At 38.3% G+C, this 17,444-nt stretch overlaps 1 protein-coding gene across 4 annotated transcripts in view; it reads right to left on the bottom strand.

Moving 5' to 3' along the window:
- LOC131063486 (DNA mismatch repair protein MSH4) overlaps positions 1–17,444 on the bottom strand; it is a 223,565-nt gene that overhangs the window by 131,512 nt on the left and 74,609 nt on the right. For all 4 annotated transcript variants that reach the window (XM_057997313.2, XM_057997312.2, XM_057997315.2 and 1 more), the window contains exon 8: positions 17,168–17,243. In XM_057997313.2, coding sequence (XP_057853296.2) covers positions 17,168–17,243 — 76 coding nt within the window. The remainder of the gene's footprint in view (positions 1–17,167; positions 17,244–17,444) is intronic.

The raw sequence follows: 17,444 nt of genomic DNA, 5'->3' as shown, positions 1-17,444 counted from the left end.
CCAGGTTGCTTTTGGAGTTAGAGTCGCCCTACATAGCTTGTCTTGACTGAACAATGATATTTCAACTTTCTTTAAGCAGAAATGAACCTCACTGCACACACTTGATTTTCAGGTTTGGTGACTTGATTCAATTTGCGACCTCATTTTTACTTTGAATCTGTCTTTTTTCATTTGGTTGGTTTGTGGGGTATATACCAGAGATTCTGGGGTTCGATCCGGATAGTCATCCTTCAAATGTTCAAGAACATTTCCCCGCCGAGTCACCATTTGTTGTGCATTGCACACGCTCTCTGTCACCCACAGGGTCGCCCTCTTTTCGTTTTTTTTGCCTTCGCCCTGTTGAGTTTTGCACAGGGTCTCTCGCGTCTTTTTTTAGCATAAGCCTGGGAATCCACAGGGTGAGTTTAACGTTCGGGCATTAAAATTTCAAAAGATCACTTAAGTTGGTAAAACGCTAAGTCTGAAGCTTCAAAGTGTTCTTTTTTTTTTACTCGTAAAATCGCCTAAGTTCGGTGAGAAATGGCAAAAGCTTGCAAAATTCCCCAAATATGATCAAGCATCTAAAGGTTGCAGAAGGACCCAAAATGCCGATTTTCGCCAAAAGGATATAGAAGGGAGAAAAAATTGTTAAAGTGTCAAAAGTTGACAAAATCTCCCAAAATCCCGAAATTCGCACTAAGGGGGAAAATTACAAGAGTTTTAAAAAAAGTTTGCAAAGTGGCTAAAATCACCGAAGTTTGCAAAGTGGCTAAAATCTCCGAAGTTTGCAAAAGTGCCCAAAATCCCGAAATTCGCCATAAAGGGGGTGAAAATGTCAAAGTTTTTAAACCTTTCAAAACTGCCCAAAATCACAAAATTCGCCATAAAGGGGTAAAAAATGTCAAAGTTTTTAAACCTTTCAAAAGTGCCCAAAATCCTGAAATTCGCCATAAAGGGGTGAAAATGTCAAAGTTTTTAAAACCTTTCGAAAGTGCCCAAAATCCCGAAATTCGCCATAAAGGGGTGAAAATGTCAAAGTTTTTAAAACTTTCAAAAGTGCCCAAAATCTCGAAATTCGCCAAAGGGGCGGAAATGTTAAAATTTTAAAAACATTGCAATTGCTCTCAAACCCCCCAAAAATGTGAAAATAAAATAGTAAGGCATTAACTTAAAGTTTGCAGAAGTGCCATTTAGGCCGAATTTCGAAAATGTCCAAGTATGAACTTTTTAAAAAACTTTTCAAACGGCCCTCTTGCCTGAAATTGCCAAGAACAACTAAATTCGCGAGAGGAGTAAAAGCGTTAAAGCTTGGGAAATTTTCAAATCACCCTCCAAGCGTTAAATTTAATGTTTGTTAAATTAATTTTAATTTTTCAAATTAATTTATTAAAATGGGATTAATGGTTTGCAGGTCGCAAGACAACATCGCAGAGAACTAGGCGAAGGCCTTAAAATGCAAATCGAAGAGGGATCGCAACTAAGGCCAAGCGCTGGAAGCTGGAGGAGAAAAGATGCAGTGCAAGATCAAAGCGATGAAGCATTGGGAAGTGTGCCACCCAGGCAACAAGTTAAAGTTCACCACCAAAGACCGAAGAACACTCCGAATACAACAATCATGCATTCTCAAGAAAAGTACACAATTGGATTTAACTCCGGAAGTTCAGTTTCTGTAAACTGAAATTGTTTTATTGTAAAATTGCCTATGGGTCCCGCAGAGGATATTTTTGTGGACAGCTATGTCCAACTACCGGATAGACTCAAATTGAATCCAAATAGTGGCAGGTAGTTGGGATAGTAGTTAGATAGATGACTAAGAGTTTAATGGGCATGGGTTAAGGTTGCCAGCTTTTGGATGGCAGGTTGCAGCCCTTGGATGCAGTCAATCCTAGCCTCTAATTCAATATTGTAAAAACTATAAAAGGCAGAGGCCTTTCTTTTGTAAAGGGTTAGATAGTTAGACAGTTAGAAAATTTTGTAGTTGGATTTTAGAGTTAGAATAGATTAGATTTTAAGCATTGCATGGAGATGCTGCAGAAATTGTTGTAATAGCAGCTAAAGCAAATATATGAACATTGAAGTATGGCGTTTGTTGTCTTTGTTAAATTTTAGAGTGCAGGGATTTTAATGGCGAAGTGTGGAGGGGTATTTGATGCATTTCTGGTTCATACCATTGGGGGTCTGCTAATTGTAGGTAACAGTGCATGGTTATTCTGAACCCAAAATGTGCTTAGTTCAATTGCAGGTGTTCGTCTTAGGCTGCGCCAGAATTGGGTGCCTAAAACGAGTGTCTCCGGTCTAAAACTCCTTCATCCCTTGGAGCTTGCACCATTTTTGTCTAGGTGTGACGGTATCTCTGGCGAAACAAGAACTGGTTTATCGAAATCTGTCTATCCGCTGCATCTGTTGTTATCATCCTTGTCCTTAGGCTTCCTGAACCCTTCCCTTTTTTATTTTATTTCGTAGTCTGAAAATCACAGCAGACCACCTTGTTGCAAAATCGTAAGTCCCCTTGTGTTCCGAGCAAAACACATCGATCACTGAGTAATCCCGCAGTCAAGACCTAACAATCAAAACCTTGAGGTCGTCCCCATTGATCAAAGAAACAACATTAGGGATTTCCTTATCTTTAGAGAGGATAGGATACTCGATGAGATCATTCTATTCTACATTGGCCGGATGAAATCGTAGTTCCGTGATTTCAGACACGTCAACAATAAGGAACAAACTGACTATTGTTTTGAGGAGCTGGACGAAATGTCAAAAAGAAGAGCCTTTTTGAGATCTCGATGAAACATCATATAGGATTATATTTGTCCTTCTTTTCTAATTTTGATCATCTTGCAATGCATGAGAGATTGTTTCAAAAACAGGTCACGGGGGATCCACAGGAACTAAATTTAAAGGAAGTATGCTTGTCTGAGCTAGTCCAAAAATAATATCAAGATGCTAAGAATCATTGGAGATGCTAGCTAGGAAGTACATCACTGATCACACCATGCCAAGCTTGTTAAAAAGGAGGATTACAAAGAGAATGAGTAATAAACAGCATACATGCCTTACAGAGTCTTAAGAATATTGAGGCAATGTTTGTGTCTAGGTGAGTGTGAATGTGTAACAGGGCTATGTGATCTATAATTTGCTACAAAAAATTTCTTTCTGAATTAGAAAAAATCCAAAATATTGATAATCAATATTCCATAACTGTTCTCAATCCTTTGAAAACTCTATGATTTTGTAACTTAAACCTAGAAAAGCAATCTTCAACACAAACAGTTTAATAACACAAGTTTTATCCTAGAAAGCCCCACTAATGGAGGAAAAAACAGCTTGGTAGGGGCCAATAGAATGTCCTCCTATTTGTATTACCTGAAAACAAGTACAAAGAGGGGTGTGTACAACTTCAAGTTGCATCCTACTCTCTATCTGGTACTTTGTGATGAGCACACGATTATACTCAAACGGGGAGGATGAGTCAATATAATTCAATCTTTTACTTTTTCAACTTAACAATCAGAATATCATCAATTGAACAATATCAATAACAAAAGTAACACAAGATGAACACATGATTTATGTGGAAACACTTATGAGAGAAATCCAAGATGAAAGATCCCTAACCAGTCTGAACTAAATTTTTTCTTGTTTCCAAGTTGCTGTAATGATGTTTTATGACTGTTTTGCTGAGGGTTTTTGCTTGGGTTTGTTTTCAGTAGTTTGCAAAGTGTTTATTCGTGATCAAATGCCAATAAACCAACACTGGGAAAGCAAAACGCAAGAATACAATTGACTGATTTTTAATTTCAGAATTCTGATTCTAAGAACAGCAGAAGAATAATTTTCAGAATTAAGAATTCTAATCCACCAGGACAGTAAAATGGTATACCAGGTGTCCAACACCCAAACTAGGGAAAGCTTTATTGAAGAGTTTGGTGCAGAATACAATCTAAGAGCACCCAGAAGCTGGAAATGGCTCTAATGAGCTTTACTTGTCTCAACAATAATTAATAAAAACAAATATACTGAAACTGCTAAGAAATGTGCCTAGCCTCTAGGCCAAATTATTGAATTTCCTGAATTTCCCACAAAGAATCCTTGATCTAGATCCCAATTGACATTTGTAGCCTGTAGAATGCATCAAACCCCTGTAGGAAAGTGTTGGCAATGAAGATGATAACAATTTCCATCCTTCAACTGAATTGTATGGCCCAAATGGAGAAGCCAGAGGGCTGCTAGTTGATCATAAGACTCTGCTAAATCACACTATATTACCATGAGAAAGATAACAAGCAATTTTGCAAGTCTTAAGATACACAAAACAAGACTGAATGCATGTCATGACATATATATCATCAACACAGTGCAACGTAAATATAAGCCCTCGTATCATTTCTTATTTCTCGAAGAAAGGAAACAGATTCATCATCCCATTCCCGATGTCCATTTTACAAAACATTATCAATAATCCAAATAAGATTCGCAAGAAGAAAGACAGAGAATCATGCCTGAGAAGCATTGACAACAATGCCAACAATGCACCTTTAGTTCTACCAAGCCAACAATGCAAGAGAAAGCAATATTCCTCCATTCACCACGCCAAAGCAAAAACAAAATACTTTTGCAAGGGGTTTCTTCTCCGATATTTCCAAAACATACCCAAGCAAAACTACTATACTATCATTTTCCTCCAAAACATAAAGCCCCTTCCTCTCAAAAGCATGCTTATTAATAACTTCATGAATTGGAAGCTACCGCCCAACAAGAAAGAGCACGACAGTGAAAAATGATACTCCATACAACTTGTCAAAGAGAAAGGTTGTGTAACATTTTGCTAGGAAGGCCTCCCACAAGAAACAATGCATAACATAAAAATAAAATAGAACAAAAATGATAATCAATTCTAGACACAATGCACTTCACCTTACATGCACAAGTCTTAAAAATAAAAGCAGCACAAAGTCTACAAGTTATCTCCTTGAGCTTTCTACACTAGCTTCAAACGTGATAAGCAACTCAAAGTCTGCAAGATTGAATTTAAATCCCTCTTGAAAAATAGAACAAAAATGGTAATCAATTCTAGAAAATGTTGTCACAAAACAACTTGAATTGGCACAAAGTCTCAATACAACTTGCCTCTTTTATTGAAAGCAATTTGATTTACATCTAAGCTCAAAGTCTTAGAGTGCACATACAAACTGGCAGAATTTGGTTGCATTGCCAAAAAATTCTAAATTACATAGAGCACCCTCTTCTATATATAGCAGAGGGTATGAGAGAAAAATGTGGGAGGTCTAACGGCCAAAGAAATAAGAATCGCCCAAAATCACCGAGTTTGGGTGATTTCCAAGTCAAGTCATGCTTGTCAAGTCTAGTGAGATCAGGCTCAGACTCGGACGAATCTAGGTCAAAAAATCGCCCAAAATCATCGAGTTTGGCGAGTCCCGACTCCCAAACTCGACTAGCAGCATGTAACTTTAAGTTAAAAAAAACACAACTTCTAATATGTTTTGAATTGATTTTTTTTTGCTTATATAATGCTTTGAGCCTCAAAGTGAACTTCATTTCATTCATTTGGCAAAATAGGAGAAAGGTGAGTTGTGAGGAGAAACAATAGAAAAATAACACTTGACGGCTATATAAAATAATAAAAGTCTTTTGGGCTTGCTAGGCGCTATCGCTCGACCCTGCAAGGGGCGTTGCCCCTTGACCCCAACTTGGGGGCGCTGCCCCCAAACCCTTGTCGTAAAATTAGGGGGGAAATTGAATCGATGAAAGTAGGGAAATTTTAACCTTCGAGTCTGATTAGGCTCCAATTCCATATAACAACATATTCTTTCATTTAGTGCATCAAGAGTTGGAAAGGAAGAGTTTGCATCTCATTTGATCATATGATGACATGGATTTTTTATTCCATGAGTTTTGTAATATTGTATACATTTGACAATATTTATATATCTATGTTTGTTATTTCTTTCAGCTACAATTTGCGTTTATGCTTATGTGATTGATATATACTTGTGTATGTAATCAAATTAGCTTCTATTTGATGATGTTATTGTGTCTTTAAGGTGTATTTAATAAAGGGTGCATGAAACAAGTTTTAAATCTTTAAAAATCTCTAAATTTCTTGACTTTTTCACTTTGCTGGGTCTAAGCCGAGTTTCGACTCCTGAGTCTGAGTCTTGGGTCAAGTTGGCCTCGCCAAGTCCGAGCCGAGTCCGAGTCCCATTTCTTTGGTCTAACCAACAAAGACTTATTCCACAACTAACTAACTATGACTTATTCAATATTACAGTCCTATTGCATTTCGACATGCAATGTGATTACATGTAATTACACATTACAACTTTGCAAGTGATATGATCTCTTGCAATTACGATTTCTGCCATTACATGTAATTTGTCAAAATGAAATTACAAATGCATAATTGAAACTAAGTGTCCAGAGACACGACTCTATTTACATCATCCTTTGTATGATCTTCATGCTATTATAAGAAACTCTATGATTGAATTACTCGGGTTTGGAAATGGCATCTTGAACTGGAACAAGAACTTGCACCCTTGATAGTCTTTGTGTCCTTGGCCAGCGAACTTCAACCTTATCACATGCTTGGGGTAGTACCATTTCTTCAGGAGGGAAATTCTTCTCTTCGTTGTGTTCTTTCTCCATGCTTGATTCATTTTGTCACTGGATGACTTCATGAGGATTATTGACCCTTGGGCTGCCCCATGAATTATTGTTGTATCTCTTCTTTTGTTCACTGATGAAGAACCCATAACACCTTATTCAAGATGAAATTGTTATAAAACAATGCCCATGCCTTAATTTGTTGGTTTGATAGATCGTGTGTGCGAACAAGACTAACAAGGGAAGGGATAAATTGATGCAAAAATGGGCTCACAAGTGAATTTCGGGTTTTGAGGACTGCATTACATGTGTGGAAAAACAAGACCATTGACTTGCAATTGTGGAGAACGAACATACAACTTCATATGTGTAATGGGAAAATACAAGTTTGCACTTGTAATTGGATCCTAGAGACTCATTTTTAAGTGTTTTTGAGTGCATTTTGGACCAATTTCGGGTCTTGGGAGGTGGAATGCAAGTACAATGTAGGCAAAAACTTTTACACTTCCACTTGTAATCAGGTCTCGAAGACCCGATTGCAAGTCAGAGGTACTTGCAAACAAATGGAAAAAACTTGATAGTTTGCCTTTGAACTTTGAAGAGCGAAATTTGGGAGATTATGTGCAAGTGAACAGCATTATGAAAGTTTTGAAATCACTTGGAATCGGGTCTCTGAAACCTGATTACAAGTGAACACAGCTATGTGTTTAAGTATGAACTTGCAATTGTACTCATGAAACCCGAAAATTAAAAGCAAAAGATGAGGAAGAAATAATAATGAACACTTGTAATCGGGTCCTCAAAACCCGATTACAAGTAAGAACACATTGCACTTGGCGGATAAGCTTGTAATCGGGTCCCCGATTACAAGTGTGGCTAGCAAATTGGTGGATCTATCCTAAGCATACCCTCATTGTGGTAGAAGGAACTCTCCCCAGTCCTATATCTTGCCTATATATGTGCCCCCAAAATTGCTAATTATGAAATCTATTTCAATTATCTAATTCAATCGCTTCTATACTAAGAGAAAGTTAGGGAGTACCTCTCTACTCCATTCAAATTTATGGGAGAAACATTCAATTTAATGTCAATTCCAAGGATAAGGGCTATGATTAAATCTTTTAGCTATGGTCAGATACCCCAAAGGCGCTATGAACAAGAGGGCAGAATTAGACAATTTCTGCTATAGAAAAAGGACAAAATGTTTCATGCAAGCATGATGGAAATCCTCTTAATGATAAGTAATTATATATAGGATGTATAATGAGAATGCCTTGAGTAAACTCAAGATCGATGGACTATTAATGATAGATAAGGAGCCAAATGCCATTAACCCCATTGGCATAAAAAATTTCTTGACAAGAGTATTGGAAAGGTCAAAAGAGTGCTGAAGATAAGTAACTAATCACTAGGAGAGGAAGTGCCTATGGAAACAATGCAACAATTGTTCTCATCATCTAAGAAGTAGAAAGGCCTTGAGAAAACACCTTCAATGATCAAGGCATTATCCGAGGTGGTCATGGATTAAATCCAACATGAAATTGAAGAGAACATGAAATTGAAGAAAAGAACTCTCATTGAGGTATGTAAGAACAAAATAATGGCATGAATAAGAATTTGAAATATCTATACTAGTAATTAAGGCTAACCAACAAAATACAACTATAAACTGCCAAAGCCTTAGTGAAATTGAATGAGAAAAGTGAAAGGATCAATGAAATCTCAAGGAAGGTTGAGTTTATCAAATAGGTAAGGTTGATGGTGAACCTAAAAATATAAATATACTAATAGATGATGAGCTACTCTGTGCCTCTCAATTTCTCCATGGTGATGATAAGAAGGTCAAGGGGTACATTAAAAAAACATTCGACTGCAACAAGAAGTGGAAAAAGAATTCTCCAAACTTCATACTTTGTTCAAATATATTGAATATAAGCAGGTCCTAAATGAGAAACATGGGTTAGTTGCATAGACTATGTTTGATATTACAATTGCAAACTTCATGAAAATGTGATATCTTGCAAGTAAGGACAAAAATGCCATCATCAAATACAAGTTGAATTAGAGAAAATGTATAATGCAGTCCACATTTCCAGAGATAAGATGAAACATGTGTCCACAGTGATGAAGGAACAAATTAAATCATAGTAATAAGTTATCTTATTTTAGATATCAAGTTAATTGGATTTAAGTCAAGCATGTCAATCAGTTCGCTTTAAGTTGATTGTCTAGTTTCACATTAAAGATAAAAGAACTACAAAGAAAAAAATATTGTTTGTAAACAAAGAAGGTTACTGTTGACGTTTCTAAAGTCGCATCGCTGCAAACTCCATCCGGCCAACGCAGAATAGAATGTACTCGCTAAGTATCCTATCCTCTCTTGAGATAAGGAAATCCCTAATGCTGTTTTTCATTTGATCAAAGGGGACGACCTCAAGGTTTTGATTGTCAAGTCTTGGCTGCGGGATTACTCAGTGGTTTGATGTGTTTTGCTGGAAACACAAGGGGACTTACGGTGAGATGAACAATTGTTGGATGAGTTCCCTAAAATTCTAACAGTCTCGTTATCGTTTGATTTCAGTTGGATTGATACTAATTCAGCTAGACTGTGGATTCTTCTTGGTAAAAAAGGAAGAAAAAGGGATAGGGAAAAGAGATACAGAGAATCTAACTAATTAACCAAGATAGCATATTCAAGAAAAACAGATAGACACCTCCAAATAACCAGATTAAACACTATCAGCTATTTAAGCACAATGTTTGTAAGAATCTAGTGCGATCTTCAAGGGAAAATTAAGTTTTCATGCTATTAAACATAGATTCAGAATTTTATATTCATTCACTAACCATTTGATAACCGAACTAAGCATATGAGAAGGTTCAGATTAATCATGCAAAGGGAATGACAATCAATCAGTCCTTAATGGTATGAACAGCGAGGATTCTATCAGATGCTTATCTAGAAAATGCTATAGAAAAAATGAAAGACATAACAGAATAATTTAAATGGTGAAGAAGGAGACCATGCACTCACAATGAAAAGAAAACAGCCTTAACTTTGCATTAATCCTATGTAAATTTCGCTAGAGCTTCAACAACAATCCATGAACTTCTTACAAAATAAGGGAAAACCAGTCCCTTTAAATAGGCTTTCAAAAATAGATGAATGGCCAAGATCTTAAACTAAACAAGTGGCTCAGATTCATCTTTACAAAAGGTACCCATGCCCATAAATGGAAGGTAAATATCAGCAACCACCCAAAAGGAAGCAATAACTACCTAAAAAAAGTAATTAAAATTATCCATAACAATTCAAAAAGTGCACATGCACAAAGTCTAAAGTTTACAGTTGACTTGGCAGTCAAATATGAACTTTGGCCAAAAAAGTGTTTTTTCAAATTTGAAAGAAAAATGCATTTTTAAGAAAGCACATTTTTCTTTCACAGCTTCATATTCTCTTTCTAAAAATTCATCTTCACCATGCAAATACTCTTTCCAAAGGTCCCGACCTGCTGCACGTTCTTCGTGAACATACTCCTGGAACCTGATGCACAATTGGAACAAAAAACTGAACTGAGGCATAGGGCGATGACGAATTTTATACCGCATGCCCTCTAGATAACGGTCTACGTGCTTCAAACCATCTTGCCAGTTGGACCAATTACACTCAAAACACATGTATGAATGTAGTTGACCGGCAAAACCAAGGTCCTTGGTTGAGTAGGAGATCTTGTCTGTTCTCAATCTTTTCTCCCAGTCTGGTTGCATTACGTCATCGGACAGATCATTTTTCCACCCCAAAACCATTGATCGGAGGATTGTCTTGCCAAGTTCCTGCATGTTCTTTAGAATTCCCTCGCATGCATCTTGCTCTTTGTCAATGATCTCTCTTGTCTCATTCTTCATAGTGATAGTCCAGTACCATTCTTTAAAAACGTTGATATCATGGGGGTCCAGGATGGCGGACAATGTGGGAATTTGTGCTTGGGTCTAGAAAAGAGCTCTTATAAGAGGAAGAGTTGTAGTAGCTACCTCAAGGATTCTGAGGCATTCCCGTTTTACCTTGAGCAGCTTGACCAAAATAGTCTCTCGATGGTGAGCCATTTCCTTTACCGCTTCAATGATTTGCTCTCCTCTTTCTTTAAGGCCTTGCATCCATTCCTTGGCGGCCTTGGTAGTATCTCGTACTCCTTCAAATTTTGTGGTGGTCCTTTGCGCCAATGTTGTCAGGGGAATGTGGGATTCGGAAGCATTATGCAATGGTCTAAGGAGTTGATCAATGTACCCCTCGGCCTGCTCAGCACGAACTCGATACATGTCATTTTTAGTTGTTATCTCTTCGAGTTGTCTGAGCATGTTTTGTACGGAATCCTTGAATTCCTCCCTTTCATGTTCCTTAGTGGCTCATCCGATGGGGACAGTTGTGATGCTATAGTCAGTCAGTGTAACTTGATCTGCTGGCTTATCAACAGGCGGGGTGGCGATATGGAGGGTACGGTTCTTTTGCCCATCTTTGGTTATCCGGGAATATGCCTTAGGCTTTTTCTTCCCCTTGGACTTGGCTTCGTCTATGCCCGAGAAAATGTCCTCCGAGTCAATGGGTGGCTTGGTGGCTGCCTTTCGCTGGGCTCGAGCAACTAACCAATCTTGAGGTATGGTCTGGGTTGATACTATAGTTAAATTTGCACTCTGCTCTTTAATGTTTTCAGTCGGCTCATTGCATATTTGCAGCTGCTCTGTTACAGGAGGAGTGGAGGAAGTGTCAAATCCTTTGCTTGCAGCTGAATTCTCTCCTACTTCACTGAACAACTGTCTGGTATCTTCATGTGATGGTTGTTCTTCAATCCTTTCAGGCTCGCGGGTCTCATCTGTCCTTTGCTCTCCTTCAACAGTGGAGTCATCCTTGGCAATACTATGCAGCTGCAATTCATGGTGGCTCTGTTGGGTGGGTTCATGCAATTCAAGCCCTTGAGTAGACGGAATTTCTCCTTCCTCAACTTGATTCTTAGGTTCGGCAGCCTCAATGACCCTCACCTCTGTATTTAGCATGTCGGATGCAGGAGGATCATCAGCTCCGAATGCTTCAACATCGCTCTGGGAAGGCAGAGCAGGTATATAATCTAGTTCAACTACATCATTAGATGAACTGGGGTCTTTTGATGATGAAGTGACCTCCGGTCTCCTAATAGGGATCTTCTCCCTTCTTGTTCTTTTAGATGTCCGAGTCTCTCTGCTGGCTTTGGCCTTCTTTCTTTTTTCAGGTTTTTCAACCTCTTCCTTAGGTGCACTGGAGGTTCCCTCATCTTCAGAGGACTGAGAAACAAGGCTACCCATCATTTGGTAGGTGAATTGGACTCCCTCATGAATTAGCCGCTCAATTTGTTGGTGTAACCACTGATCAGTGTACCTTCCTGGGGCTGCCATAACCGCCTCAAAATCAATGATTGGATCTTGTGACCAATCGATGCCTGTCAAAAGATGTCTTACCGCCTCGAATTCCCAAACTTGTAGGCAATTTCCAGAATCTGTTAACTGATCCGGGACCCAACGGTATTCATAGTCGCATTTTCTGCACACTCAGCCTTGAATATTCGCACCGTCGGACTTCATAGTCATCAGAGCAGTTCTTCCAATAATCTTCAACTAACTCCTTTGCTCTGTATTGCCTGTCGTAGGCTCTCTTTGCCAAATTGTCGTGATCAAAGCATTTCCTTGGGAAATGTTCCTGTAGGCCGTAGGAGGCTAGTTCTGCAAGGGATTCTTTGGCATGAACTGGAGTTTTCAGATGGACATCGAAGTTACTTATGATCATAGGGAAGGCAAATCCAGACTGCTTCTTGTCTTTGAGTAAACTGTTTGCCGGACGTGACTGCCTTGCAACTTCCAGAAGAACTATCTTGTCGGTTGGGTATCGCGGAAGTCGGAAAGGAGCACCCTCAAAGCCAGCTATTCGGATGTAGGAGAATCTTGTGAACTGGATGAACCAGGCGCCCTACCTCTGTACTAGAATAGTAGCCTTCTCTGAGAGCCTTATGTGTAGTCCTCCTTGCATCAGCCTAACCAGGCGCATTGTGAAAGCATCATTGACACGCTCATACTGGCCAACCGCATAGGCAGGGCTGTTCTTTTCCCTCTGAGCTATGTCCTGATAGTGTAACTGTGGGTAGCAATCATATACCTTCACCTGATTGGGTCCATTCCCAATTTCACCTTTCATGATTAAACCTGGCAGTGGCTAGTTTTTTGGCGAACATGTAGACTAGATAGGATGTCATAGTAAAGTACTTTTTCGCCTCAAGTTCGATCAATTGGGTATGGATGTTGTCACTTATGATCTGGGCCTAGTCAAACTTGGATTTCCCAGCGAAGACCTATTCTATGAAGTAGAATATCCACTCTTCAAAGTAGTTAGATTGGGGGAGTCCCATAACCCTACTGAGCAATGTGACCATGTCTCCATGCTCATTGTGAAAGTTGCTCCTGGGGGTCTTTTTCCCAATCCTGATGCTTAGAGGTCTTCTCTCCTTGTACCAGTCCTCATTTATCAGTGTTCTGCATTTGGTGGGGTTCATATCATACGCCACTTGCGCTTCATCTATAGTTGTTGCTATGGGGTTGTTCGGGAAGGGAATATATTCGGGTTGCTATGGCTTCAGGAGTGAAGTCAGCGAGGACCATATTCTCAAGGAGTACCAATCTGGTGTTTGATTGGTAATGCCAGGCAGCCTCTACTACCAGCTCATAATTTTGCACTGACGGGGGAAATCCTGTTGCCTGAGCGATGCCACTTCCCATCATCCGCCTAGGCCTGCCATAGGCATTAGGGGAGAAAACTCGGTCTCTTAAATCCTGAATATCAATATGCTCCAGGTCAGTATCACCTACATTTTCCCACACACTTTGAACTTTTGATTCCCTCAGTCCGCCTCTCTGATACTGATATTTCATCTTTTCAACTCTGCGAAGGATATCTGACTTGGATGCTCATGACGTTTCGGCTGCACCAGGTGTCTTTGATGATTCTACCGCCGATTTAGGCATCTATCCTGCACAGCCGGACGCAGATTACGAGACGATATGAAGAAAACAAAGCGGGTTAGATAAAAGAGAAACAAGGATAAATTTGAAAACCGAATTTAAAGAAAGCATGATACTAAAACTAAAGAGCTTGATTGATTTAGACATGAACATTATGAAGCTCTTTGACTACGAATTTACTTATTCGGCTACGGTTCAAGGACTTAGACAATTTCGACTGCTAAACTTACACTTAAACATTTCAAGATCGATTTTCAAAACGGACGAAGTTTAAAATTTTCCCCAAGTCTAAAAATGCATTTCCTGGTTAACTCATGGGAATAGACTTCTAATTTCAATTGCTTTGCCTGACGCCTTATAAATGGGAAAAGATGCGGTTTTAATACTTAATCATTTTAATCAATTTCACACAAACACATCCATCCCATTTTGCATATATTTCAAACGACTTTAAGAGGGACAAGGCAAACTTACCTGGCGAAATGAATGGCGTGAATCCGCACAACCTGTCTTGCAAGAATGATTTCCTTTGGATTTTGAAAAAATGTCTTTCTTATGCCCTACGTTTTGAAAAGACAAACTCACAACTTGTAAATTTAGAATGGGAGAGCTCTGCAATTTCAAATTTCAATGGTTAACTCCCATTCTAATTTTGCGCCTAAGTGTGGAGAAGAATGCAACATTTTAAGAACTTAGATTTAAACGATTTTACCTTGGTGATTTTGACTCCTGCTGCAAGCTCTTTTTTCATAATTTTAGTGGTAAACTTTGGGGTTATTGCAATGCTTTCAAACTCTTACCTCACGTTTTCTCTCCTAATGGTGTCAAACTTGGGCGTTTTGAATGGGTTTATGGCGTTTTCTGCACTTCCCAAGGTTTTACCCTATGACGATTTTCGGAAAATGGGTTTGGAAAGCTTTGCAAGGATTAATAAACTTCGCGCGAACTTAACCCTATGCAAACTTCGGCGGTTTGAGAGAGTTTGATAACCTTTCACTGCGCGATTTACAGGTGGAATGCAAATTTCGGATTTTGGAAAGTCTTTTCAAATTTTGGCATTGTGAATGCCATTTGCGAACAATGTCAAAAACCGCGATTTTACCCTATACTGCGATTTTCGGCACCTTGTGTGCTTTTGCAAGCCTTTATACTTTATCACGATTTTTTCTATAATGCGAACTTCGGGCTTTTAGATGCTTTCGCAAGTTTTCACTTTAACTTATCCCTTATATCGCGATTTTCGGTGAATGGGAGGAGTTTTCAAACTTTTTAAACTTTCTATTTATCTCTCATAAGGCAATTTTCGGCATTTTCGGGGGTTGTACCAACTTTGCAAACTTTCTAACTTACCCTTTATATGTGATTTTCGGCATTTTTGGGGGTTTTGCAAACTTTGCAAACTTTCACCACTTACACAAACAAAATCGCGATTTTGGGGTTTTTTCCGAATTTCGACATTTTAGGGTGTTTTGAAAACTTCGGCACTTGGAGAGATTTTGCAAGTTTGTAGCTTTTTTAAAACTTTACTTTTCGCACTTTTACCCTCTAAAACGCGATTTTTCGGGATTTTGTGTGCTTTTGCCAACTTTATTTAAAAAATCGCAATTTTCTTCAACTTCGGGCTTTGGAGGCACTTTGCAAACTTTTTACATCCATCACTTACCCCTTATAATGCGATTTTGGCATTTGGAGAGAGTTTGCCAAGTTTTACTTCTTGCATTTTATCCAATACTAGCGAATTTCGAGATTTTCACCCATTTTGCAAACTCTTAGAAACTCATGTAATTTTCCCCCTCAGTGCGAATTTCAGGATTTTGAGAGGTTTTGTCGACTTTTGACACTTTGCATTTTTCTATCTCCTCTATATCCTTTGATTTTGAATTTTGCAAGTTTCTACCATTCCTCGCCTATCTCAAGCGATTAAATGATCTCTTGTAATTTTAATGCCCAAAGGTTAAACTGATCTTGCGAATTCACAGGCTTCCGCACATGACATTATCATCTCATGGACTGATTACGGGCACGCTCAAAAGGAGGTGAGACACCCTGCCCAGAACTCAACAGGGCGAAGGCGAAAAGACCAAAAAAGAGGAAAGGGGACCCTGTCAACGACAGGGAGCGTGTGCAACGCACAACAGTTACGATATAGAGAAATAGTGTAAAGGCTTAATCTAGAATACCCAAAATAGATCTTAAAAATGGAACAATCATATAGACCTCTGAACTTATCCAAGTAGTCAAGACGTTAATTGTGTTAAATGACTCATCAGCCAGTTCACTAAACCAATTGAATACAATAAAGGATGTTGTTGTGTCTTCTTGCTCTCAATTCTTTCTATTGTATTCTTGCAATGGGTAAACCAATATTGATCTCCTAGCTTCATATAATTATTCAACCTTGAGAACATTGGTATGAATCTAAGGGGAAAAGGTTGCACCATATATGTCAGTATAACAAAGCCTGAACCTACTGATGCTAACAAAAAGGAGTGGAAAAGGAACTATGATAGAGCTCTTGGTTATATTTATTCATTAATGTTTTTTGATCTGAAAATTTCATCTTCAAAAAAATTCAACACCTAAGCAAGCATGGAACATTCATTTTTCTCATATTGAAGATTCTTCACAAAAAGGCAAGTTACAATATAAGGTGTGAGGTCACCAAAAGGACAACAAAATATTCAAGACTACAAAGAAGCTATCACACCAAAAGAAAATGTGCATTCTAACTAATTCACATTTATTCAACCAATAAAGCTAAAGCCCAAAAGCACTAGCAGGTGTGAAACCTCCTGACCTAAGGGAAATTGAACTGTCAAACGAACCTTCAGTCTTGGAGGATACCACCCTTGAGCACACACTGCTGATAAAATAGGAAGGTATCAGTTATTTTGAAGAAATGAATGCCCCCAACACTGATTCTATTTCTATTGGTAGCCTATAGGGCACAGTTACCAAGAATAGACCCTAGGCCCCTTTTGCTGAAGATGATAAACAGAGTCAATGGTCCCACTGGCTGAAATTGTCAGTCGAATTTCCAACTTGAAGAGCGGGATGAAGTTTATGGAAGAAAATATGAAAAATATGATAAGATTTATTTCAACACAAACCACTCTTCACGCTACTATGGTTGGGCAGATAAATAAATAAATATTTTCACTCAATTATATGCAAGTGACAAGAAGAGCAAAAAGAAAGGTTTCCTGATCAAATGTGATTTATATCACAAATGATTTCATGTTGGGGAATAAGATTATGTTTATTAAAATTTAAAACAATATAAAATTTCTGTTACAAATTGAGCCCTTTAATAGAGATTAGTGACCAAGAAGGATATAGCCTTGAACCTAAAAAATGAGTTCACTGCATGTAAAGTTCAAAGCTACTGTGTCAACAAGGGTTGTTTCAATCAATGACATTAAAGCATAATCTCTAGATTAAATCAAGAAAATCTTCACATTAAAGCTACATACTGGATTGTTTATCTAACCATACCAAAGGAATATTCAAGGAAACAACTGACCAAACAATCAAGTCGAGCATTTATAGTCTCAATATCCTTCAATGGTTGCAGAAGATTAGCTCTAAGAAGCCTTGACCTGTAAATGCCATTTTCAAACATCTAAATTTAATATAAAGAGGATAAAGATTAAACCTGAAAGCTCTGGAATGTAAATTTAGACAAAGGTACAACACAATTCAAAATATTTCTGAATTTTCTAAACAGTTAGATGCAAGTAGGTTAGGGGCCAAAAGGAAAAGGATTATGTGGAAAATACTGACCCTAATTGAAAAAAGGC

The sequence above is a fragment of the Cryptomeria japonica genome, chromosome 6, assembly GCF_030272615.1.
Source record: "Cryptomeria japonica chromosome 6, Sugi_1.0, whole genome shotgun sequence".
NCBI classification, from domain to species: Eukaryota; Viridiplantae; Streptophyta; class Pinopsida; order Cupressales; family Cupressaceae; genus Cryptomeria; species Cryptomeria japonica.
Note: the sequence above shows the minus strand (reverse complement) of the source record. Positions and strands in the feature narration are given on the sequence as shown.